Source organism: Pollicipes pollicipes, unplaced genomic scaffold, assembly GCF_011947565.3.
Source record: "Pollicipes pollicipes isolate AB1234 unplaced genomic scaffold, Ppol_2.1 Scaffold_7261;HRSCAF=8764_pilon_pilon_pilon, whole genome shotgun sequence".
NCBI classification, from domain to species: domain Eukaryota; kingdom Metazoa; phylum Arthropoda; class Thecostraca; order Pollicipedomorpha; family Pollicipedidae; genus Pollicipes; species Pollicipes pollicipes.
Window position 1 is genome coordinate 61,776,019 of NW_023597054.1, and position 27,319 is coordinate 61,803,337.

The 27,319-nt window shown below is 51.8% G+C and overlaps 1 protein-coding gene across 3 annotated transcripts in view; it reads left to right on the plus strand.

Annotated features, from left to right (window-relative positions):
- The window catches only part of LOC119112090 (CUGBP Elav-like family member 3-A), a 167,842-nt gene that overhangs the window by 83,117 nt on the left and 57,406 nt on the right, over window positions 1-27,319 (plus strand). For all 3 annotated transcript variants that reach the window (XR_005095680.1, XM_037236092.1, XM_037236094.1), the window contains exon 3: window positions 9,518-9,566. Coding sequence is in view for 2 of the 3 variants with exons in the window: in XM_037236092.1 (XP_037091987.1) it covers window positions 9,518-9,566 (49 nt within the window). In the remaining variant the exon portion in view is untranslated. The remainder of the gene's footprint in view (window positions 1-9,517; window positions 9,567-27,319) is intronic.

A 27,319-nucleotide genomic window follows, 5' to 3' on the forward strand; every position in this document is an offset into this window, starting at 1 on the left:
GCTGCGAAAAAGTCTTTCGGTCGGTTGCGGTACCTCAACATCATTGGTATGGTATTTTTGTTGTCATTCATGTATCTTCACGCTACAAAATTTGTGATAAGTTTTGATCTCAACATGGTCGCGGTTGGAGGATGCTAAGACAATACGAGAATTAAGACGTCACTTGAGTCAATAATTTTACGCCGCTATGAGCCAAACTGGCAGTGCTCTTCCTTTGTTCGGAATTTGTTAAAGTTTAGCTGCTATTTCAGTGAAGGGCAAAATTTCCGTCATTTTCTCCACGCAGCCGGAATAAAAGGCTTAACATATAAGAGTGGCTAAATTTACTGGTGCTGCAGACATAGCCTTTTACTAGCGATTTGACATTTATTTTTCAACGTATTTGACAAAAATGCACAGCTTATTTGCCCCTTTTTGTTTTTTCTGATCGGATTGGAGACACTTGTTTGATAGCAATCGATTTTATGTATGCTGAATACATCATGAACAGAATGTTGAAACACCAAGTTTTAAGCTATACTAACTACGCCAGAGTTTTCAGGCTGTGAAGAACCATTCACAAGCACTGGTTAGTGGGACGGCTACTGCCGGAGCTAAGCCGGGCCAGGCCCTCCCGGCCACGCTGTTAACATGTAAACAAAATCAATCCTGATCTAAGTGGCTTGTTTTTCTCATGTAAAACTGCGTCAGTGTTACAAATGGTGCAATAATTCAGCCCCATTCAGTCTTGTCACGTCATTAATAAACACATTTTTGGGGAATGTGTATTGATTGTCACTCAGCAGCTTTTATTCAGCTTCTACTGTTTTCCTTTCTACAGTTTTCCGATGTTGAAACATCATTATAAACTTGCTTATGATTAACAAAAGTTGAAACATTGTAAGTCATTTTCACGAATGACTCTCGGACAAATTCTGCCAAAATATTTAGTATATTTTGAAACTTTACACGTAACTATCACTGTTCAATGTGAATTCATACAAATGTTTTCCTTTCAAACCACTTTTTTTACTAGAAACAGGCACTGACGTTGTTGCTTGCAAATGCTTAGAAAACTATTCAAAATGCATATTTCAAGGCAATTTTGCAAAGCGCCCTAACTTTCAAAAACTTTACCCAAGTAAATCTCCGCGAAAATGACTGACATTTAGCATGGCTTTTGTGCGCAGTTTAAAAGAAGCTCCAGCGTTCAATCGTCATGTGCAAACTTTCCAGTTCCACCTGCTGCCACCCTGCTGCTAAACCAGTCCGAGCACAGCATGCTCCCCTGATGACCCCGTGGCACTAGCTCCCAATTCAATCGATCTGTTTGAAATGCAAATTTATCGTCCCCATCCCGGGAGCTGCCTTTTCCACCGCTGTTTGCACTGCCGCGGTAACTGCGCCGTTTCGCGCGGCGCGTCCTCTGTAAAACGCTCACCACGGGCTCGCAAACAAAGTGGCGCACGTGCCGTGCTTTGTCGCCAACACAGGCGTGCTGCTCTATGAACGCTGGAGAACTACTGATTGACTGATTTAACGATTTCTTTGTGTGCATGCATGCCACAAGCTGTTCATAAATTAGGAGGTAGAAGTTTAGCATTAGGCAGTTTATAAGCTGCCCGACATCCCAGTCAGTGCATAACTTGGCATGACCACGCAGAGGCAAAACTGTAGGCGTTGGCAGAAAAAAGTACAATGTATGTAACGACTGGAAATAATAGCATGAACTATGCAGGCATTTTTGGCGTTATGGATTTAAACGTGATATTTTATGCATTATGCGCTTCATGTAGTTGTGCATTCTAATCACGACATCCCTAACATCCATGGATCACTTATTAAAATCAGTCGTTTGTGGTGCCCTGGGAAATAGTCAAGGAAGTCATGTGCACATTGGTGCTATTGAGTGTATGTGTACCAGCAAAGGTGAACGTCTTGAAACTTGGCACTGCCTCAGTTGTCTCCAGAGTATATCTGCCTGACTCTAGTAAAAAAACGATTGAGATTATTTTCCCATTCAAAATCATTCAATGGAAGTGGAAGTCTTTGAGCTCTGACGCTTTCCATGTTACATTGGTGGAAGGCAATGTATTGCGACACGTGTGACGTTTACCTCGACTAAAACGTTTTTATCACACGTGTATGTTCAATGACGGCGAACGCGCTAGGGGGGGGGGGGGCATAAGCGGAGCAGCTGCCCAGTCGATATATCCGCCGCTGAGTGGACTATTGTCCCCATCCTTACTCGATAAATGGACGCTAAGGCAGCTTTAAAATTCCACTGGGACAAAAGCAGATGTCCCGACATCAGCGCACTGATGCCGGAAGACAGCTGAAACACTGAAGCTCGATTTCACCTGGCGGGACTGTATGGTTTTTGGTTTATAATGAAGAAAAGCATTGCTGATGGGTAGGATGCACGCGTTGGTTAGGTAAATATCGACGACTTACATACGTTATCCTATTGTTTTCGTGGTTTATTGTAAGATGAAACGGGTAGAACACCGTAGTAGAGCAATTCTTTAATAGCTATCAACCAAGGGCACGCAATCAGCGAAAACAAAACTACAGTTCAAGAGAACATGCCGCCTATTTTGCCTTTCACTAGTTGTTACGTCACACGCGTGCGATTTGATCAATTATACCAGTTTTCTCGACATCATTCAGAATAGCTCAGAATTTTGATTTGGGGTAGTTAACCCTTCGGGAGAAATCTCATTGGACTTCCGCTCACCATCATGAAAGTAATATGTTTAATTTGCCTTGCATTTTCCATCGCACGTTTTCAGTAATGTTTGCAGCACACTAATGTCAAAATGTTTGCGTAATAAATGCTAAAAAAATTTGAAACACTGTTGAGACGAAAAGGTAGGCGAACATGGAGCTAATATCCCGCGAATTCAACGAAACGTGATATTGTGGCTTTGATTTCTCCCCTATGGCGCATAACCACAGTGGCTATTTTTGAGGTGCACTTTGGGTCTTGGGAATGATATTATCATATCATATATGTGACGTACTTGTTTAAACTTCAACCAATTTGCTCCTCGGTACCAGGCCCGTGCTCGCTGGGCCAATCACAAACATTATTTTAATCGCACCAGTAGTGCGTACGGTGGTTTTCATGATGACGCTGGTCGCAACTATAGGGAAGAAGCGTAGTAAATCGTTGGCAGCGTAATTTGTGCTTGGAAATAAGTTTAATTGTTTTCTTATTATGTCCTGACAAAGCTGCAGTAGCACTGTCCAGTGTTATTATTAGGCGTAACTAGTCCTGGGGTTTTACTAGAGCACGCTTCTGAAATATGCCCCGGAGGTGGTACACCTCTTTTGATATCCAATTACCAATGGCGCCCGGAACCATCAACAGGAGGGAAAAAGCGAGATGAGGTAAGGGTAGCGGCACTTGCTCACCCCCTCTACACCCGGGCCCCTTCTCCCTCCTTCGTATCCCTCCCAGGCACGAAGCGCGCGTGGCTGGCCGCGTTCTGCGTTATTTACTCGCACCCACCGGCAGTTCGCTATTGATTATGGAGCGTTGTTACGGCTCGCTGAATCCGTTATAAGTGTTGCAATCAATCGTCGACGCGCGTGGCACCATCAAATTTCAGATCCGAGCGCCGACGCCGCCGCGGCGCGCGCGGCGACATGAAGACAAAATGGCCGCCACTGGCTGGGGCCACGTTGTGCGCGTTTGCTGGGGGGTGTGGGCCGGGGTAGCGAGACGGGATGGGACTGGCCGGAGATGAACAGGTTGCCAACCGTTTCGGGGCCACCTCGTCATCGCCACGGATGAGATACGGGCTAAAAATCGTTACTTGGTTGCGAATATGTATTTATGCGTAAATATCAACGATGTATGACTGTCAGGGCTGGATGCAATAGTGCGGGCAATAGTCCGGTCATCATTTGATATTATGTTGCGTACGCTATTTGTTATTCTCTGGTGGCTCAAGCCATGCATAAAAATGAAATGAATCTGAAATGAAATGTTGTTTTTGGAATGCTGATGCTTACACAAGCTTTCCTGATGATAACGATATAACACATAACGTCCACTTCACCGTTGAGCATCATTCGCACTTGCTGTTTCTCATGTTCAAACGCTTTCGAGCTGACGAGAAATGGATTGGGCTCGACCGGGCCTGACCCGTGCTCCCTCCGGGACGCCTCAGAGTCGCCCGGTCCGTTATCGTTCCCAAAGCGATGACGTATGGTCTTTGATCTCGCCCGGCCGTTTAGCCGCCCCGATGTGGTGTCGCCATCCCGTTATTCATTCGAGATGCTCCTGGCGAAATGCCTTTGAGTCGAGCTGCAGAAGAGAGGATGAACTCAGAGGCCACAGAGGGTGGGTGAACCGACAAGAGGGAGGGGTAGGACGAACTGAGGGTCCGACGGAAGCAAAGCGAGCAGGGTGGTTGGTAGATAGGTACAGCGTGAGTAGAACGCGGGAAGGGCAAAGAAGAGCGTGCGCTGGAGAGAGACGCTGCAGGGCAGGGTGTGGACACGGGGGAGGGGCAGAAAAGAGTTGGTCTCCGATGGCTGTTCGATAAGTCAGGAGGGAGAGGGAGCAAACTCGATAACAGAGTCGGCGGGTAAGGGCAGCGGCTATTTTGAGCTATCGGCCCCATGCGCTCTAATCGGGATGTCGAGCCGTCTTATACAAAAGCGATCCAATGTTGGAGGTCTGTGGAAGTGGCCAGGGCACTGAGAAAGAAAGCAGTATTTCGTTACATGCTTGTGGATGAGCATATGCAGCAATGCCACCCCGGCCACTGACGGCCGATAAGCGGGACCAACATCCGCATATAGCTAATCGCATACACTGCAATACAATGGGTATACGGTGGGTATGTGTACTGCAACGAGCATGGGCCTGCAATGACGAACGAACGGGTGTAAGACGAGTGAGAGGCACACGCTGAGGGCTACCTGTCTGCTCCTGGGCATGCTAGAGAAGCGGCAGGCAGCGAATCGCGCGGGGGAAGGCTTAACTTATTTGAGAAAATATTTTCGAAAGAAAAAATGTTAGAAAAAGTAGAAAATTTTAGGATTATTTCAGAAAAGGAACAATTCATTTCAGAAGATATTTATATTGGCGACACGCCGAAGCTGATACGCACATAGACGAACGCTAAAATGCATCGTTGAGAGATGAGACGGCCCCAAGGAGTGCGTGTTGAGGAATCGGCGCGCAGTGGAGACGCGTGCTGAGAGCGACCTCAGCCGAAAGCGGACTCGCATCGGCGCGTTTAAACGCGGGGCATCGTCACGTACACGGGCCCACAGTGAGATGCACCAAGAACGGATGGCGAGCAGGAGGTTGGTGGGTCGGTTGGCCGGCCGGTGGGAAGTTCAGATGGGTAGCGCCCGTTCGGCGGGAGGGCAGGGCAGGGCAGTGACCGGCGTGCCCGTGGAAGAGTGGAACAGGATCGTGTCTGGCCGGAGGGAGAGAGCGTTAAGGCTGTGATGACCTTGGGGCGGGACTGGGACCGACGGTGTGAGGGTGGGACAGGGTGGCGACTGGTCTGCGGGAGAACACCGCAGGATAGTAACCGACCTGTGGGAACGTGGGACAGGGCAGTGACCGGGGTCTGAAGTGGAAGAGTGGTTGGGTGAGTGGGACAGAGAAGCTACCGTCCTGTGGTAGCTGGACATAGCTGGACTGTGGTACCGTCCTGGAGGATCAGCCAGGGCCATGTCCGAACTGTGGGATGGGCGGGTGAAGGGGTGTCGGCCGGCCGGCGACCGATTGATCCCCGGCCGCCGCACCTGTTGGGGGTTCGTGCCGGTGTCGGACGGGCCGCCGGCACGCGACGTCACCGACCCGCCGACAGGCGCCCGCCGGTGACTGCCGCAACCGCAGCGCCATTAGCACTTGAGTGGGAAACGGGGGTGGGGCGCATGGAGGCCACCCGGAACCGAGGTCGAGGGTCCGACCGCTATGACCCCGGTCCAGCTCGAATGAGGGCACATATGTCTCCGGCCGGGTGGTGCCAAGAGGCTGGTAGTGTTGGAAATGGCAATACTGTCCTCATTTCATGGTGCAGGATTTAAATTGGTTAAATTTCGGGAAGTAATTGAAGTGCCGATTGGAAAACGAGCCCAGAACTGTCCAATTTTGCAATTCCTTGCAAAAAACAATATGGGGCTTTTAAAGGTTGATGACCATAACAGTGGCATGCGCTCATAAACAAACCACGATTGCTTACTGTTTGTAAGGAGCCGCTGCGATACAAAATTAATCACGAACTACAAAAAAATGTCCGCGTAGCGTGCACCTTGAGAGCAATGCATCATCATATATATGTCATCTGATCCCGACCCCTTTTGCTACTCTGCCTGGCTGAGCCGACCCAATCCGTTGTGGATTGGCCACGACCGCTCATTACGCTCCTTGCCTGGCGCCCAGAGCTGCTTCGGAAGCGGTCAGGGGGCGACCCGCCCGGTCGATGTCGTTCCGCACGAATCTAACCGGGCCAATTCATTTATACCGTGACCACTTGATTGGGCCTGCGGCCGTTCCGTACCGCCGTCCGAACCGAATGGGGGCCAGGCAAACAAAGGTACGAGCGTCGCACGCGCAGCTCATCGTGATGAAAGTTGGGGTTAATGCGACTAAATTAGGGATGTCGGATTTTTTATTGAGGCTATCTATTCTTGTCGCAATCTCGTTCGATTGACCATGTGCGTGCTTGCTCGCCATGGGATTCAAGCGTTCGATGTTCTTTATTTTGTAGGAACCTTTTTTGAAACACGTGTTCAGTATTATTTGCCAACCGACTGAGGAAGAGTATGGAATATGTGTGAAAGGACCCAGGCTCATGGAAAATTCAGGAAACAAACTATCTTTTCTTTTTTCCTCTTTACACTGATTACTGCCTTCTGGTCTCACTGCGACCGGCCAATTTCGAACGCTCAGGTTGGCATTGTACAGCCTGCAATTAAACAACTAAAATGTTGTGGCATTTTTTATCTACTATTGTAACTTTATGCAAAATTTTGCTCATATCCTTTCGATGGAAATCCGAGGTGACGCCATTGTGTTTTGCACCAGCAGCCCGTTCCGAACTGGAGCAACACCACATATTGCACGTAATTGTTTGCGTTTGCAATGAAATGCCGCTGATTGGAAAAGTCTGACGTCGTGCCTGAAAATTATAGTTAGGTCACACGGGCACAGAGGTCACACGGGCCTCATCGATGCCTTGCCGGCCGCTTCCTACTGCTCTCCCTGCGGTTATGCTGCGCCGTCCACCCCTGAGTAACCCGGCACAGCCTAGCATCTCAGGCGGCCTGTGGAGAGCCGCCTTGTAAGGGAAACCAGCCCAGTTCAGGCATGCGCCGTGCAGATCTAATTGTTGTGCGATATGCAATAGTTTGCCATGCGATCGCCATATCATGATAATTAGATAAACACCTTACTTTTGTCACATCACGAAAATTCCCAGAAATCGTGCAGTCCTTGCAGGCTGGCGAGCATCGTGCGTAAAAGCGCAGATGCCGTAAGACGCGTCCGAGGCGCTGCCCGTAGAGCTGCAGCATCCTGTCAGGATCCATTTCACTGTGCCTAGGCCAAGCTCGCCTCGGCTGCCGTGTGCTGTGAACACTTGGCCGTTGTTTCGCGGTACGATGACCAGCGCCTCTCTACATAACGCGGAAGCAGCACAGCGCGGTTCTCGAGGCAGCCGTTAATGAACGAGTGCCCTTGCCGCGCAATATTCGCTCCCGTCCCTCCCAAACTGACACTGGCTGGGGCGGGACATGTCCCGTGGAGGTGGTCGGTTCAGTGGCGTTGCCCGGTTTGAGCTGTGGGCTGACCTGGAAGTGGCATTGGTGCTGACATTTAATGGACAGGGTGCGTTGATGTATGGAAGTGAAATGAATCATAATGCTTCTGGAAACTGTACGCTTGGGTTTCTTGCAATCGCCCGAAGCATTTGCATTCCTGTGATGTATATATATACATATATATACACATATATATATATATATATATATATATATATATATATATATACATATATGTCTGTGTGTGTGTGTGTATGTGTGTGTGTGTGTGTGTGTGTGTGTGTGTGTGTGTGTGTGTGTGTGTGTGTGTGTGTGTGTGTGTGTGTGTGTGTGTGTGTGTGTGTGTGTGTGTGCAGGTGCGTGTGTGTGTGTGTGTGTGTGAGTGAAGGACCAGAACTAATGAAAAAATGAAAAAAGTTCACATGAACCCACATCCATCTAGGCATAGACTTACAAAGTATGATGGCATTGAAAGACCCGCATGGCGAGAGATAGACGATGCATTTTTCCAACCATGTTAGGTTTGTTGCATCGAGATAGCGTGTGCCATCCTCTGATTTGGCGCGTACGCTCAAGTACCACTTAGTCCCATTCGACGGAGGGTGGAAACTGGATATGGACCCTGAACATCCGACATGCTGTCGTGTGGGCCTGATAGCCTAGATGCTTGCCACTTGAGATGTGCCTACCACTTCCGTTAGAGTCCGGCTCAAACCAAACTCCAACGAGCTTGGTGGTTTCATTTCGGTTTCGTAATGATGGTGTAAGACTAATAACTTGCAACGAGGAAAAGTCAGATGCATTGGGGCAAAATGCATGTCATTACAATTAAGTGCTGTTTGCTTGGAGAGTTTCGTGGTTTATCATGTCTGCCGCGCACACATAAATCATTACTATAATCATGCGACGTAACAGAATATATCATATATAATTTACAGACATAGGTCCTATATGCCCGACGCCAGAGCCTTCTAGCTTTATTTTGCCGCCTCCTTAGACACTCATTTGATCTGTGAAGTGCAGGGTGTTCCATACTTTAGGTTCAAAAGAATAATGCGGAAATACTATAATGCGCTCTGGTAAGCGTAGACAATAGCCAGAATGTTGCCGCACATATTCCCATGTGAGTCACCCCGAGCAGAGAGTATATTACTCTTAGCACACTATGCCCTAAGAATGCATTCTACAGTATGCGTTGATGTACGTAAACTGCGTGTTCATGAAATACATATTCACGAACGTCGTTGAACACTTTGCAGCTTTCGAGGAAGAGTTACTTTAATTTACCTGTTATCCGTTTCAGTGCAGTCATCGCATACAATGCAGGCAATTAACCTTAAGGAAGGCAGACAATGAGCACTGAAAACTTACTGGGGTTTATCTAAACCACTATTTATCCTGAACAGGAATCCATCTAAATATAATTCTTCCAAACCTGCGATGCCGCGCGCGGCAAACACAGCAGCGCTCTGAAACAGGACAAGCGAGCGGTTCCACTTTAAGCATGCGCTGTCGTACTGTAACCCTGTCTGCGTCGTGTTGTCTCCGGATGCGGCCGCCATTTTAGCGGGACTCAGCCTGCGATATCGATCCGGACGGACCAAGTTTGCCAGAGCCCGTGGATCTCCTCATACACAGCGACGGTTCGCGATGAGTGGCTCTTATCGGCTCGCGGCAGCCGCGCAAGCCGCCTCCGAACAGACAGCTCGCCGGGCCACGCATCTGATACATTTCTGTTTTTCAGATGAACCGTCCAATACAAGTGAAGCCGGCAGACAGCGAGAGCAGGGGCGGTAAGTGGTCTCACAGGACGGGCGTTACTCGCACGCCGGGCGCATGGGCGCAGGGCGACAGCGGCCGGCTAGTGTCCCTTAAAGAGCTTATGCGGGCCTTCGCCGCACCCAAGTTTGAAGGTCTTTCCAAGGGCGCAGTTGCTTTCAGTTTGTAGCTTAGACAGCTCTCTGGATTTAGTTCCTCTTGAAACTAGCCGTTGGTAGTAGCTCTTTTAAGGACGCTGCTTTGAAAAGTGAGTGCATCAGGCAGCTAATGGTGGCTAGGTGCATTGCCGTGATGAAATAAGCAGCCTTTGACAGATGCTCTGTGTGGAACAGGCATGAGTACTCGACGAATATTGAGACCATGCCATAACTAAGCAATAAACTTGGATGATGTGCTTCGTATAGAACTTCCTCCTCTTGATTCAGCGATCTTCAAAAGTTCTGGTATCCTCCTCGTTTTTTTCTGATCTTCTCGTGTACGGGCATTTACAGCTCAGTGAAGAAAGTGCTGGAAGTAGCTGGCGGTACTAATGGTATTGATTGCGGGTTTAACAAAAAGAGCGATTTTAAACTCATTGCTGGTTGTGCCATTACAAGTTTGTGAGGACTTTGGACGAATTCAAGCCATTATATTATTGCTGTCCCTGTAGCTCCGTTGGCAGGACCCCGCACACTGAGTCGTGGGTAGCCGACGCGTGAAAACGTGTTCCGACACTGCGCCTCCGTGACTCGTCACTGACGGCTAATTGCCAACTGACCAGGAGGGTCGGGCTGAACCAGTGGCGGTCATGCACGCTTTGCGTAGCGTGCTAAAATCCTCTGACGAAACCTGTCCCTGGAAATGAAATCGTCCTTCTGTAGTGTTCTTTCGTAAAACGCTTGGTAAAAAACACGTGAAGAGCTTGACACCCGATGCCGATCACTGACTCTTCAGTAACTGCAGGCAGCTTTCTTCGATGTCCCACAAACCAATCAAAGCTGAACCTCCCATCTTTCTGCTGTTCGCCAGTGTTTTCCCAATAGATGCGTGAACATGACAGTCATGCGCGAGGCATCGATTGTTCAGAACTTCTGCCCAACCATGTCTCGCTGAAACTCGCCTGCTGGTGTCCGGGTACCACTTTCAATTTGTCTTGTCGGCAGGTGGACGTCCAACACGTCCTTCGCTCGTTGATGAGATTTCGGTCATTTTGAATTGGATCCCGAACTCTTGACTTCCAGCAATATTACTACATTGCAATTTCGAGCAAAGGCATCCAACAGTCCTGGCCGTGGGATAACGTGTGTTCATAGATCTTGCCGTCCCTTGGAAATAGACGATGTTGAAATAGTTGGAAAATTTTGCTCGTAATCATTAAAAAAAGGAAACCTTAAGATAAAATATAATTATTTTTAGCTTTTAACCAGCCATAGGCTCACAGTCTCCATACCACTTTTTGACGTGTTTGGAAACTCCTGATGTACTCTTGGAAAGCTTTGCTCTTCTGGCCTTTGCAATTTCGTGAGACAGTATTAATAGCCTTGCTCAACGCAGAATAAACAGGAGAATGAAGAAACATGTAATATTTCGGCTACATGCCTTTATTTAAACCAATGCCAGTAGTAAACCGGCACTTCTTGGTCCATTCAAAGTCAGTATTTTCAGCAGCAAAACTGATAATGCGAAAACCAGGAGCTCGAGCTTTTTTACGGTTCAGGCATAACGCATACGTCCCCGTCAATACCATACCGCAAATTGCACGCACCGCCCGTCGGTGCACCAGCAGTGCCGGCGCCTGAGCTCGCTCCCCTCCCGCCTCCCCACCTGACTGGCGCTCCCCTGCGTCCCTGGCCCGACCCGGACCGTCTCGGTCGGCAATACCCGGGGGGCGGACGCCGACCCACACACTCCCTAATGATGTAAGACCATCGACTGGCCGGGCTAATCGGCATCCAAGCGATAGGCAATTGCCATGGGAATATACCTACGTGTTCACGGGCCGTGCATTATTCATCCTCCGAGCCGGCGGCGGCGGCGGCGGCGGCGGCGGCGTGCTGTGTCACCCAAAAGGGGATGGGGCGACGGGAGGAGGGGAGGCTGCCCGAGCCTGATCCCGGCGGGGCGGCCGCCGCCGCGCCGCGCCGCTTTCGCCGCGTTCGCGCGCCGCGTCGCGTCGGCCGCTGATTCGGCGCATATCGATTGCGAGCCGCGCGCGCGGCCAATCGTCAGTGGCTGGCGGCGGCCCGCCTGTTGCCCCGGCCGGCCTGTGGTGGCAACGCGCGCCCGTCCCGCCGCCGGCCGGCCCGCACGCAGACGCCTCGCCGTCCCGGCCGCGTCCCAAGACCCGCCAGCAGGTCAGGTGAGCGGCGCACCGGCCGAGAAGCGTTCCGCATGGTGACGCCCGTGAGGCGGCGCTCGTGATGGATCGGCGACCTGCTCGGGGCATGTGAGCTGAGGGACGGAGCGGGAGGGGAGGTGCGGCGGTTGGGGCGAGGTGGCGGTGGGACGGAGAGGTTGATGTTTCGGGTTCTGGGCAGGATCCGGCTCATTGGTGACTGGTGCAGCTTCGACGGTCCACTTGCAGACTGGTGCAACCATGGCGGGAAGGTTGTCTGGGCAAAAGGAGTGCTCTAATGGACCGACCGAGAGTGGGCGGACCGTTGCTTTCCATCCGGGAAGCGGGCTCTAGATGCTTTGGGAAGTTTCGTGACTTAAAATGGCAGATGTAGCGGACAAAGCGGCTGTACAGGTCCAGGAGCGGGCAGTTTCCACGGCGCTGCACAATTTACGTCTCATGGGCCTGCATTGCATTGCCTGTCCTTTCGGTGGGTTGGCATAGTTGTCTCCAGTCGGCCAGTTAAGTGGTCTGTGGGATTCAGTGGACTGGGTTGCGATGTGTGCATTGCTAGCAGCGAAAGCAGCTAGCTCTAACAAAGTTTCTCCTGAACTTCGAGATGAGCTGTTAAAGGTGATTTGTTGCGAATGAGTGGTGTCGCTCCTTTAAAAAGGCATCCTTGAGTTTTGAGATTCTGTGGACGTGCGGCGAACCCCATAGTAAAGCGTTGGTGACCCTGCTTGGACTTTTGTATTAATACTTTGAAGCTGGCTGCGGCTTGCGACGCGTATTTCTGTGACGTTTTACGTCTATGATGAAATTTGAGGATTTCTATGTACTGGCATTCTTCAGACCACGCTCGCACAATTATTCACATTTGTTGTTTTTACCATATTGGCGTCTGTAAAAAAGCCCATGCCTTTTGACGTGTCAAGACATTCATTCAGATTGAAACCCCGTCATGGTGGACAATCTGACGTCTGGGCGCGCAGATGGGTCACTGAATGCAAATTTGTAGACCATGCACGACGCTTGCGTGCTAAATCTGACGCAATGGCTCGCTTTAATTGCAACATTGCAGTCAGCAGCATTAATGACAGTGCTTCCGGCCACAGCTCAAAACCAGCTCTGCATTATTGATAGCAACAGTCGCGGTAGGTACATCCTCATCCTTGCAATGATGACACTCATCGAAAAGCAGTTGCAGCAATTATGTGAAACGGCACAGAAATAGCAAACTGACTCAGTCATATATCGTCGTTCAGTATAAGATTGGTGTGGGGCGCATAGCACAAGGTGCCATTGAATGTTGAAAATAATGTCAAATATTATTTCCTACTTTATTTTGATGTGTATGTTGTGATACGGTATTTCAAAATAAGAAGTGACGGAAGCGCAAAGGAAAGTACTCGATTGGAGTACATGCAAGGGTTATTTTCTTGACAAGAGAACTTCAGCATTGTAAGCGTGCTATTGATATTTTCATAAGTTGTTTAGTTTAAGCATGCAGTCCATGGGCGCACGCACCGATCGTGATATCCAGAAACCACCAGGAACCTTCGGGCTGCTTTTTGAAAGCAGTGAATATCGAAAAAGATCGCTTTCGCGTCATGTAATCCCGCTGAGACTATACACAATCGTGTTTCCGATTCAAACTAAGGTAGGTTTATGAGCGATAACATTTCCTAATGTGTCGAAAGATAACGCTACAATCCGGCCCAGGAGATTATTCCAAGGTCACACTATTCACAGCACTGTGGAAGTTGAGGAATAAGTTGATTCAGCTTCGCGTACAATTGTTGTACAATCATATATATTGGAATGTACATAAGCTTATAATGATATCATGGATATTTCGATGCGTCATTTCCAATGCGCGAGACATTGCTCTGATCTTTCATTCACATTCCGTTTGCATATCCACGCAACTAAGTGAGATGTGATGGGCATGAAGATGCAGCGCAATGCACTTGAACTAGTGTGACACAATTTTTGGCAACGTTTGTGCCTGGGATATGCTGTATGACACTGAAGCTTAATAGCCACATTCGAACGGAAGGTCCTTAAACATGGCCGGTACTTTATCAACTAATACAACAAGGACAACATCAGCTCATTTTAAAACTTACACAGCAAGCTGTCATGAATACAAGCACAAAACCCCTTAGGCGGCTTGGAGAGCGGCAATGATTTTTTTCAGTTCTCTTCGCAACCCTCCTACCCGTATTACATTTCCTAGGATCTCTCCGACGGGATGCACTGTCAACACGTGCCATTTGCATCAGATATTCCATTAATCTTGATAGTTCGCCAGCATGGCCCGTAGCACCTGTTTTTGTCATCGCTAGCGTAAAAGGCTGATGCATTCGGCTCTGTTGTCGGGAAGCTGTTAACATCCCCCTTGAAGACCCCAAGGTCAAAAGGGACTTAATCCTAATTTCGGTTACCCTCGTTTTACTCCGAAATCCTCAAATGCACATTCTGAACGTGGTTCGTCCCAAAACCCACGAAGGCATGCTATGAACATCTCATGTCGCTAGCGACTCTGGTCAGCGTGGTATTGTCTCGTTCCGTGAAGTCCGTCCCGCCCAAATCTGGAGCATGAGCGCTCTTGACTTCGTTCAACGTCTGTTTATGCCGCTGTTAGCGTCCATAGTTTTCTGGGATTTCCCAAGGCTCCTGGGAATATTTGCGTCATGATTACAATGTGTACCTATGTCAGTTGCAAATATTTTCAAGACCGTTTTCATGGCAGGTTAAGGCGTAGGATAGATGACAATTTAACCCATTGCAATTTAGATTCAATGTTTGGTGTTGAACCGACACACATACAAGGACAAAACTAAGTAATTTATAATATATCATCAAATAAAACAATATACATGAAATTTTATTTAAAAAATCAACAACATAGCCATGACTGTGACCACCAGCAGCGAACCACACATCGAAAATCACTGGGGTACGAAACCAATTTTACTGGGATGCAATATATGTTCACGCCATTTTGTATGGGCAAAACACACAAAAAGCAGATCAAACTCTCCTCTATTCTCTCCAGCTTTGCCGAAAATGGCGCTTATCACCGCTCCAAGTCCTGTCAAAGTGCATGATTTTCTTACCTCTTTGCTTAAAAACACAATTTTATGCGGGATTCTCGCACATATTTAGATTCGTTTCATCCCTAACTTCCGCAACGTGGTTGCGCTCATTAGCATGCCGTTAAGTTTTGATTAGATCTTGTCTGCGTTATGATATCCACCAAAACGCAGGCTATTATGATGAAGTTTTACTGGAGCTGCTGCGCATACATCAGAACCTTCACAGCGTCGCACCGCGAGACGTCTCCACTCCTATTGCATGTGCCCTGTCCAGTGTTCCCGGCAACCGACGTATCCCCCTCAAGATGGCCTCCATTCTGGCTAAGCGAGCAGCGTCCCGGCCTGTGTCTGCATTTTAATTAACTCCCCAGGCGGGGCATCGCCTGATGCGTGCTGCCACGGACCCATTTGTCAAAGGCCTCAGCAATATTACGATCCCGAATTTGGGCGTGCATATTTCGGCTCACTAAGGGATCAACAGCGAAGTGGCGTAGCTTAACAACGGGAAATGGATTGTGGTAGTGCTTGTAACAATATTCGGGCCAAAACACTGCGCTGGGGGGGGGGGGGGGGAGGGGGAGGGATGGAAACTAGCGAACACGCACCAAACTCCATACCAATGTTGGTCTGTAGATTTGTGTCAAAACTCTCACTCGGCCGCCAGGTTATGGCGACGTCCCTGGCTGCTGCACATGTCAGTTTGAGACCGTCATGACCCCGCTCAGGGTGCATGGAAATGTAGCTGATTCCCGGCTCACTGCTCCTGGTCCTGTGCCTTCCTAGGACCGGGCAAATAGGTTTTTGTAAGGAGGAAATTGCTCTAGCCCACACGTTCTGCAAACAAGTAGCACGCCCATTAACGTGACAGTTGTTTGCTTGAGCGTTCGGCGGCGTTACATGGTGGTGCAAGGCCACAGGCGGCTTGGGGCTAATTAGCGCATAGTTTTGTTTGGTATTGGGGTAATGAAACGTTACTTATGAGGGCTGGGGCCACAGAAAGCACTTAATGCCACTGGAGGGTGCACAATCATTGGTTTTCTGCGCCTTTAACCTAGAACATCACAAAACGCGATGGACCAGACGGTGTTTCCAAGCTTTGGACAGTCAGCCGTCATTTTATACTTTCACGCTCAATAAAACATCTATCATCCCATGGTTTCAGTCTCTAAGGATCCATCACGTCCATTTAAGATTTTTCATGGTCACGGCACTCGGCTTCTGCTCCTGTTTGCACTGGTCCTCAAATTCAATGGCCATCAAATAAAAAATGTCAACACACTTCTGGGGGACCAAGACACTCAGGCGTCTGGTACCATTTGTAGTTAACTTTCATAACGAATAGGCAGAGCAGAAACAAAATCTGATGATCCCATCCACTTACGCAAGCAGCCATCGCGACGCGGGGTTGGTCGCGATGGCTGCAGGTCGCCGCTTTTGATCACACATCAGTTAGATAGCCATGATTGTATCCAACCGGCCTCAGAACGTGCACGCACAACATCTCTCCTTGTTCTCAAGGCATTCTGGAGCGCCCGACACATTCGCCAGGGATGCCACGGCACCGCACTCTCCAGCGCTCCGATCTCAGCCTCTGCTCTGAATATTCCGGCAGGGAGATTGCCAAAGCTGATCCGATTTTGAGAGCCGGGCGGCGTGAAGTGCGTGATGGATGGAGCCGGGCAGCCGCCACCGCGCCTATCCATATCGTCTGCGCATTAAACGGCCCTTGCCCTGACGCTGGAGGCCGCCGAAAGAGCGATGAAACCTCAGAGATGCTCGTCTTCCGCAATCGCCGCGCCTGGGCCGGCTCAGGCCATGATCGCGTATGAGTGCGCCGACGCGTTTGCGGTGATCTCATGTGAGAACCCTTGGGTGTATGTAGCGGCGTCGTGATGTAGACTGTGATGAACGAATTGGTCTGCGGTGAATCGATGCGAGTAGCAAGGGCGTATGGGGTTGGCTCAGTAGCAGTCAGCGAACTTCATGGCTATCTTATGCAAGGCCTCGAATTGGACGTACATCTGCTGATGCTCTTTCACATGCATAGCGAAACATTCGGAATCAGAGGGTAGGTCCTTATTGCCCGAGGAGTTAGGGGACAATGCAAGCAGCCATGACCTTCATGCACGGGATCACCATCACGATCCAGCTCAACCATCTACCTCTGCATAAAAGACGTGGCTGCACTTTGCACTCCGCCGTTTCCATTTACCGGTTGCTATTTCTGTGCACGCAGTGTTTTTTACAAGTGCTAAGCATCGTAATTTGCGGCACGTCTCTCACGGAAACGCTCAAAACTGCCAACATTCTACGGGCTGATCACACCTCACAAGAGCGTTCTTCGCCTTATTGACCTGCACGGTTGCGGGCGGACCAGATCGCGCCGGCAGTGGCCCGTCCGCGGCGCGCAGTCCAACGCCAGCATGCACTGGGGTCGGACGCCTTATTATTCCTGCATCTAACGAGCCATGAAGAGACGAGCCCCACGCGGGAAATGATTAACACGCCGCGTCGACTTGCAAATGACCTGCGCTGCCCGCGCGGTAACGAGCTAGATGAAAGGAGGTCCACCGGAGGCGGTCGGGCGGTGTCTGGGGGCGGTCGGCGGCGAGGCGGCACCCGTCAAACCTGTGGCTTCTCCGTGCGCCACTTAAGCCGCGCTGCTGCGTCCTCCTGTCGGCTATCAGGGCCCGCTACTTTGGCAAAGTACGACCGCGTCCGGACGGATAAGACATGGCAGAGTGCTTTCCGACGCGGATTGGGCTCGTCCATCGTTCCCATAGTCTTCCAATTTCCGTAAAGAACTATCTGCCACGGAGCGCCTGGGGGTGCGGAGAACAGTTACCAATTTTCCATAATGGCCTCGATATATTGTCGGGGCGGGGCGGGGCGGGGAGGGGCGGGTCGGGTCGGGCTGGCGGGAGCCGTCGCGATCCGCGGCGCACTAACCCGTCCGCTGGTGGCCTCGCCCGACCCCTGTCCGTGACGTTAATTAATCACGGCCCGTTGGCGGGGGGGGGGGGGACGGTGGCCGCGCGTGGCGCCGGAGAGGGCCGCCGCCGCCGTCGACGCCGCCCGCCGTTATCGACAGGGGCAGGTCGCCGGGGGCCGGGGACAGCGCGGCGTATCGACGAGGCGCCGGCCGGACGGCAATCAGTCATCGACCGTCGCGCCGCGCCGTCCGCCGCTGTTGCGCCGGTCACCGCCGCCCGCCACCGGCCAGCAGCCGCAGCACCGGTCGCGGCCACGCGGAGAGCCACACCCGACAGCAGTCCCCGCTCCGTCGCACCGCTTCGACGGCAGCGCCTGACCTTCGCCGCCGGCCGGCGCCGCTACACGGCCGGCGGGCCGGTGGTGGTGCACGCGACGGAACCGACGCTGTCCGCGGCGGGTAATGCATGCCGTTCGATTAATGGGATCGACCCTGTAGTGGGCCGTGCCGTGCGGTGAATTTTTCAGCGGCCGCCGCCGGTAGCCGAATCGAGCTGACCGCGGCCTGTTCGGTGCCCTCGTGTTTATGACCCCGGTCGACAACGGTCGTTGGCGCGATGATTGAACGCGAAAAAAGCGACCGGCCCCGATTACATGCCGGTGGAGGAGGAAAGAGTGGCTGACAAAGCACAGTGAGGTGTCTTTTTGTGCCGGAAAAGCCGGCTGTTTGCGCCGCATGAGCAGGTTCGTCGCGGCGCGGGCGGTGCGTCGATTATGTCTCTAGCGAGACGCTTCTTATCTCGCAGCGCTTGAATCGCTCGTGGGGCCGAGATAGATTGCTAGGAAGTTTGGTCCTGATTGGATACATGAGACCAGTTATTGTCGATTGCCCGTCGTGTGCAGATATGTCGGTGCCACCACCGCTGACCATTTGTCGCCGTGATTGAACGTGCGCCACGATATGTTCGTCTCCCGCGAGCTTCCATCACCATTGTCCCGTTGAGATATACTGTTCTGCGGGTCTTCCCTGAACTATTTTGAGATGCTCATCGGTCTGGTGCCGAGATGAGCATCGCTCCTAGTTTGTCTGCTGGCGAGCTGTATTTAACATAATGGTTAGGGTGGCAGCGGTTTATCCGCCGCGTCTCTACGCCTCTTTTGCGGCAGTTTCCTTTATTTTGTACGCGTTTTGGGAGTCCATGTCATTATATACTGGTATGTATTACTGGGGCATTGAAACGTTAGACGAATATTTGCCACTTACAACGAGGGTAATCACCATATGTATCCGCAGGTCCTTTTCTCGTGTGGGTTTCATCCATTGCTATTCTACACAAGGATTGACGAATGAGCTGCCCTGCTTTGATTTACAAAATTACATCACATCATGTTTGGAAGTGATTAAAACAGACTGCGTTTGCTCAGCTTCACGTTGGCGAATCTCTTGCTGACAGCTTGGGGATAGAAAACATGGAAACTAAAAAGACACCGTCTTCGAATTTCCTAGCCCCGATGTAACACTTTAAGCCGGGACGGGAACACGTGACACAAGAACAATGGCCATTTCCTGCAGAAGAGCATTCCAGCGAGTCTAACGCTAGCAAATGCCGCGCAACAGTATGATTTTGTTTCTTTATAGCCTAGCGGTGACGACCGCGGGCCAAAGTGCAGAGCCCCTCCCTGCTGGGATGTAAGACTCGTCCAAGCACACCGACACAGCTCCACCGCGCTGTAAGTCTCGCGTGGCCGATTTTACTCCATTCAGATTGCCTCCCAAGTTATGCAAATGTAATTACCCTCACAATACCGCGACCGGGATGTCATTTGCAGATTGAATTTGAAAAGTTTCTTCTGCGGATGTGAACTGCGCGGCCACTTTCTCCGCTGTCTGCCTACTCAGGAGTTTCGTGCGAAGTGGTTGACGTTGACATGAGGATAGCACGCGTCATCAGACTTTGGTAACATTATGTCACTTATGCATCGTTGACGCGCTCTGTTATCTTAATTCTGCTTGCTTCAATGCCTGCGTGCATGCAGCTTGGCACGCCTCTTGCATGGGGCTGGTTTTCTCCAGGCTTGACAAAAGGGACGGAGAATGACGTCATAGCTCGCGTCACGCGACCAGTGCGGGTGAGACTGGTTCGGGACCAGGGCCTACGTGGCTATGACGTCATAGATGTACATAGTTTGCGACGGCAGGCCAAATGGCATCGCCCTGGGTCCGCCGGTGACGTAGATATGACGCAGCAGTCTATGCTAAACGTCCAAACGCAAAGCACGTGCTCACATTGACTAGCAATGTGGCCAGTTCGACGTCGCAAGCTCCATTCGTAATGACAGACGTATGGGGGTCTTTGGGTGACATTGATGGCGTAGGTATGACGTCACATGGGTGCGGAGAGACGCCAAAGAGTCTGGCCGGGCCCGGCCTCGGGCTATTGGCTTTGTGCCCGGCGGGGGACGTTCTTCGAACAGGTCGCTGGGGAAATAAATCCGCCCGCGGCGCCTCCTGGGACCACAGGGTCAACACCACCACCGCCGCTGGTCTCTTGGTTCCCGGTCCCTCCCCCGCCCCACACGAACCATTAGTTGTGCGGGACGGACGCACTGGGGTGTGGAGATGCGACGGTAATAGGCGCCCAGATCGAAGATCGTAATGGTAATCTAGACAGATGTGGCGTTGGAATTGTCTGTTGCGTCGGGGAAAGCCGGCCCGCTAAGACTCTCCGCTACGAGATTGCCCTGTTCTCGGAACGGACGATGAAGCCCAGCAGCTGTGCTGCACGGTGGGAAAAATGCGAGCAATATCATCGTGACTTCCGGGTGCAGCAGCACTTAACCTGACCTACGATAACGAAGCATACTTGTGCAAAAAGCTACATGAAATATGGCTGGAGATGCTTCAAAAGGCAGGCACCTATGACCCCTAGTTAACGTGTGTTACGTGTATCTAAACAGTCCTCGAAAGATAGAAGCACAGCAACCGTATCACATGTTAGCAAGGATTATTTTATTTACCCGCGTCGCTTATTACACGGCGGGAATTTCGTTTCCTCAAGACCAAAACAGAGCTTGAATCATTTTCAAATGCATATCAGCCAAATTTGTGTTGTTGGTAGGGCAGTTATGAATATCAGATGCGTGCTTGGGAACATCCAGAAGTGCAACGCAATTTCTTATGAAAGTCTCCTCCACTGTGAGCACGATTCACGCTGCAGATGTGCATGCATGCATATGAACGCAGCCACATGTTGCCGCTTCTGTGCTATCCTGAGTACTGCGTGTGACATGGCGGCTGACACGGCCGGGGTAATTTCAGCTGCACTGGGACCGCGGAGCGACTCATGGCTCTCTTGGTATCTGATTTCCGGTTGCGTTGCGATTTCAGCTACGGGGTAGTGCATAATGACGGTGCGGCTGCCGGAAAAATGCCCGCCTTGTGATTTAACAAGCAAAACAACTGCGTTGTTAGGACATGCTTTGTCCACGGTTTTATAGGCCGTATCGTGGATTTCAGGCTGTGTTTCACCCTGCTTTCGGATGGGTCTCTTTTCTCTCTGGACGCTTTGACTGGCTCAAGTCATGCGCGTGAGACTCAAGCTATGCAACGTGCATCTTGCAGACTGGCACGTTCCCAATAAGAGCTCAAAATGGTAACAAAAGACATCACGTGCCATCACTGCAACTCTATCAGGCGAGCTTGCCTCAGACACATGCCCTAAATGTGAACCAAATGGTTATTACCCTACAGAAAATATACCCTTCATCTTGACTCAAAGCGTGCCGGCCGCCATCCATTCTGATTAAACGCAACCTCCTCGCTGCACATTCCCCACACTGCCGCGCCACACCCGCTAAACAGATGATGAAAGACCCCCGCTTTGCCTAATTGCCGGCGGGCGAAATATGCCGCAAACCGGCTGCGTGCGCGGCGTCTTGTCCAAATTAGAGGCGGCCCGGGCGGAAGCGGCTGGTGCGGACCATCGGCGCGCGGTCGGCGGCGCCCGACGGCCTCCCGGGGGCGCCCCCGGGCCGGCCGACAATGGACGGCGGACGGGGCCAGCGGCCCTCACAATGGGCCGCCCGAGTGGGCGCCGGCTGCGTCCGGATCGATGGCGATGGGCCTCATTGGGCCGGCGGATCGCGGCGTCGGCCGGAGCCGCGCGACCGACGGCGCACTCGCGCCGATGCCTGTTGACGGCACCGGGTGGGTGCCTCGCTGACGCCTGTTGACGGCGCCGGGTGGGTGCCTCGCTGACGCCTGTTGACGGCGCCGGGTGGGTGCCCCGCTGACGCCTGTTGACGGTGTCGGGTGGGTGCCCCGCTGTCGCCTGTTGACGGTGCCTGGTGGGTGCCCCGCTGACGCCTGTTGACGGCGCCGGGTGGGTGCCTCGCTGACGCCTGTTGACGGCGCCGGGTGGGTGCCCCGCTGACGCCTGTTGACGGCGCCGGGTGGGTGCCCCGCTGTCGCCTGTTGACGGTGCCTGGTGGGTGCCCCGCTGACGCCTGTTGACGGCGCCGGGTGGGTGCCTCGCTGACGCCTGTTGACGGCGCCGGGTGGGTGCCCCGCTGACGCCTGTTGACGGTGTCGGGTGGGTGCCCCGCTGTCGCCTGTTGACGGTGCCTGGTGGGTGCCCCGCTGACGCCTGTTGACGGCGCCGGGTGGGTGCCCCGCTGACGCCTGTTGACGGCGCGGGTGGGTGCCCCGCTGACGCCTGTTGACGGCGCCGGGTGGGTGCCCCGATGACGGCCCTGTGGACGGCGCCGGGTGGGTGCCCCGCTGACGCCTGTTTGACGGCGCCAGGTGGATGCATCGCTGACGCCTGTTGACGGCGCAGGTGGTGCCCCCGCTGACGCTGCTGACGGCGTGGGGTGGCTGCACCCCGCTGACGCCCTGTTGACCGCGCCGGGCGGGTGCCCTTCTGACGCCTGTTGACGGCGCGGGATGGATGCTCCACCACGCCCTGATGACAGTCGTGGTGACCCAAAAGACGCCCTGCCGACTCAGGCGTGCGCGACAATGACGGTCTGTTGATGACTATGGGCTCTCCATTGGCGCCGTTTGACTGAGTCCAGCGGCTTGTGCTTTGACGCCTGTGCTGAATTTGAGTGCCTGGTGGCACATTTTTACTGACTTGTTTCCGTTTTTAAGCATGATAGTGCAAAATACTCTATCTCTGCTAAAGAATATCAGGCAAATCGTACGCAGTTTTTTTGTTGGCAATACCCATCGCCCACGGGGGAGGGGGGAGGGGCACAAATTGTTTCCATTTCGCCATTGCTTTCCGCTGTTGGGCTGTTACGGTGGCACGATTGTTTACTGCAGGTCTTTTTATTGTTCCATATGGTGCACTTCGCGCCCGGCATGACGTTTTCCTTTCCATATCAGGACAGCGCCACCGCCACTTCAACGAGCTGCGCGCAGCCGTCCCATCAGCGACTCCCTATGGCGTTGAAACGGTTTGCCGTTCCGCAAGCCCTCCTGTTCGTCACAGCTTCCGCCCGTCGTCCGCACGCTTCCTGCGAGTTCTTTACGGCACGCCGACTTGGAAATAATGCGCTTGTCGGGCTCGGGTGCTGCCCGGCACGCCGATGTTACACCACAGAGGAGGATGCGTGGCGGAGACGAGACGGTGTTCCGTGATGTGATGTGCAGCAAACGGCGCATGGTTTGGAGGATTGAGTAAGCTTTTTGGCTTTTCAATATCCGTGAGCGTTGCGTAAGTTCAAACCTATTGACTGCTACTCGCGCTTATTGTAAAAATCGGCTTGTCACGCATTGCGAAATCCATCCTGCCTAGCAGCTCCGACGCATTTTACTCCTCAGAATGTTTCGCATGAATTGATATTCCTTCATTCAGGGCTGCGTAGTTATTGGGCACTGTAATCTACTAAAGATACATAGCTGGAAAACCGTGTGGACGCTGCCGCAAAACCCACCATACACGATGCCAGTGAAATGCTTATTTCCCGCTTTGTGCCGCCGGAATCTTTTGTTGGAGCCGCCGCCGCTGGCCGACTTTACAGAGGCGTCCAATTTCCTGAAAATAACTACTTCGCTCGAGTTGCATTTGCGTCGCGACCGGCGAGTCGGACGTTCCTCCGCTCGCTTCCGTCGCCACATGCAGCGTTTAATGCCGGCTACCTCCGCCATTAATACGGCGTCTGCTTCAATGCATGCCTGATCGGAGCGCTATTAATTGCCGGTTTGGGACGAGAACGCGCCGGGCTTGGCGTAATGACGCATATGGGGAACTACCGAGGTTTCTAGGACCCATTAGAGGCTCTCGACCTGCTGGATGATGATCAAGCATTGCGAGGTTGGCGGTTCAAGGGGCTGTTGTGCTCCGCCGGGCTCCGCGCCCAAGCCACTCCAAACAAACGGCCGGCCGAGTCGTGCTTAGCCCCGCGAGCTCGCGGCACTTCCCGGTCGCTTTGCAGCACCGCGAGCCTACTCAAGAACAATCAGCGTGGCCAGAGTCCTGCTCAGTGAACGCCGCGCTGGGTACGCCGCGGGTCCGGTGCGTAGCACGCGGCGCCGACTTCCTGTCGTGCAGTCGATAGCGAGGACTCCATCGACCGCCTATCTAGCCGGCGACTCGCGACGGTCGAGCGACTCGATAGGAATCCAATAACTGGGCCCATGGATCCAGTGCAGATTACCGCTGATGCGGCTCCGGCGCTGTTGTCTCACAAAGGCGCCGGCCCGATGGCGGCGCCCGATTGGCTTCGGCCGCCTGTCACAGCCGCATTTCTCATGACAGCCTGGCCGCCAAGCGCCACGCCCAGACAGATCTGCTATTTTAATCAGGCTTACAATGGCCGCCGCGCCGGCGGCGCAGACAGCTGAAAAGAGGACTCGGCCCGGGCCGTGGCCGGCGCTGGCAGTCCGGATGAGGCCGCGACCGCTTTGTTTTAGCGAGTTGTTTTACGGTGATTATGCTAATTGAGGGCGAGCTCGGGCGGCGGCTTGTTTTGGCGCGTCAGCGGCGCTTCGTGGCCGGACGACGCCTTATGAATAGCGGCGGTCATCTTGGGTCGATGGAACGGCCGGCGCGGTTTCATTCGACGTGCAGTCTCGTCTGTCGCAATCGTGGGCTGTTGTGTGTGTGTCAGCGACATGCACGCACGCACACATTTGTTGCGGGGAGGGCACGATGCCGCGGGGTTCATGATAGGAACGCTTCATGCTTGATGGAGTCCTTGGCGACAGATGAAGACCCTCATAGAGGGCTTCTTGTCTTGGATCGGGGCCCCTTGATATCATATTTTTGTGTTCCGTCTGGTACGACGTAAAAACGGTCTTTTTCGGGCGCTGTTGCCGGTCTTCACTTTCGATGTCCCAGGGCTCTATGTCCACTAGGGAAGGATCAGGACCGTTGGGCCCAACCCTGCTGTGCGGCACTGCATGGACGTGAATAAGTTTGTGTATTCACGTACCCATCTAAATTTATACCGACTTTTCATATAACACTGGCATACAAACACTGGGCATTTAACGATGATCCCATCATTTTCTCTGCAACTGTTTACATATTTGAGTCCGTGCGATGCGAAGGATGTGCATTCCAAACGGGATGTCTGCTGCTGCGCTTTACACATATTGGTCAGGTGACATATTTTTATATCTGAAGGGTTATCCATTACATACGCTTATCAGTATGGAAGCAGTTCGTCTGGTAATTACTGAAACACGGGCCCTGGCGACAGGTTAAATACCCTTTGCTTAGAGGTCAATTTGACCCATTGAGATCTTAAAAAATAAGATAGCTAGAGAAGCCAAATTCACCGTGTGGATTGATCTGTATGTGAACTAAGTCATATCAAAACTTGAGCTTCCTAGGTCATCACTTTGGGGTCAAATAAGGGAAAACAGTCATACTCAAGATCGGTGTCCGAAGTGCCCCCGGCCTCCTCATGCAACCACCGTGAACCTAGATACTTGTTTTAAGCAAAAGGTCAGTGGTGTTCATTTAGGACCAGTAACCCTGTCTGACCTTGAGAAGGTCAAGGTGACCAAAAACTGCGAGACTGATGATATTTTGTCATTCAAATAAGAGGCAGGGATTACGCTAGAAGGCACGTTCCTAAAAGCAACATGTTGGCCTGGATCATTTTAGGCCAATGACCTAATCTGACATTTGAAAAATCCTTAGAGTATGTCTGTTGCGGTCCATGTCATTAATAAAAATAAAGTGAGGGTCGGAAACCATCTCACAAAGCAAGCACTCGAGTAAAAAAGTAGAGTGATTTCCATCTCGACCAGGCCTTCATTCCTGACCCTAGGCCAATGAAATTTGTTTTAACTCTAAATTCAGTTGGTTTGTTGCCTAAGAAACTATCGTAGATATGCATGGTTTCGTTTTAGGCTTCGTTGTCGCATCAGATTGAAGAATTCCCTTGAAATGGCCCTCGCTGACAGCCATGGCCTGACGTTGGTGTTCCAATGGTTAGCAACCTTACAATTTGTGGTCGCTAGCATATGGAACTATGGAATTTGTGGTCGTTAAATGCATCTAATTTATATCATGATAAAGGTTGGCCATTTAATTGTCTGTAGCTATGCAAAATTTCGCGGCTTTGGCTACGCAAAATTTCCGGCTTTGCCGTGCCATTCAGGAAATAATTCCAAAAAAACATTCGGAGTTCAAATTGACCCCTTACTCAAGCGCGTATTAAACTTCTAGATAACTAATGGCGATATGAAGAAACAGTTCTAGGCTCTTTTGGTGGACCGTGAAACCTTGCGTGACACTTCTGCGACTGTCACGTGTCACGGGAGTGTCGTTGGCTCTTCTTGCCCGCCTGCTCTGGCCGGTACTACACCACCGCCCCGCTGCGGATGGCGGGGATGGCAGAGAGTCGTGAGGAGGGGTCTGCTGTCACGTGCCGGCTGCGGGGGCGCTTCCCGCAATATCAGTGTAGTCGGAATCAAATACAGCGGCGAAAAACCATGACCGAACTGATGAGATTGCCATCCGAGTGGGCAATTTCGCGCCGGTGTGCAGCCGACTGGATGCTCGAAGAGGAGGTAGTCTATTGAAACGGAGTTGAATTGAATCCATTTTGCTATGATAAAGATGGAGGCATTCAACTAAGTGATATTCTGGCGCAGTGCAACTTTAGAACTGCCCCCGCGGGCTTCGCCGGCGGAGGAAATTTCCCTGGAACGCATCTAAATGGCGCTGAAATCTTGTCAGGTTCTGGAAAGACAGACACACTGGCCTGTCTTATCTGATATCTTTTCAGGAAACCCGGGCATTGGGCTCGCAGGACGACGAATTTGGGTGTTTTGTTTTGAAATGATTTTGGAAACTTCTTGTAAATCTTGAGAAACCTTGCAGCATGGCATCATATTCCGATTCTAGCATGCATGTGTTCCGTCTATGACTTGCAAGGTATATGACAGGGCATATATGCC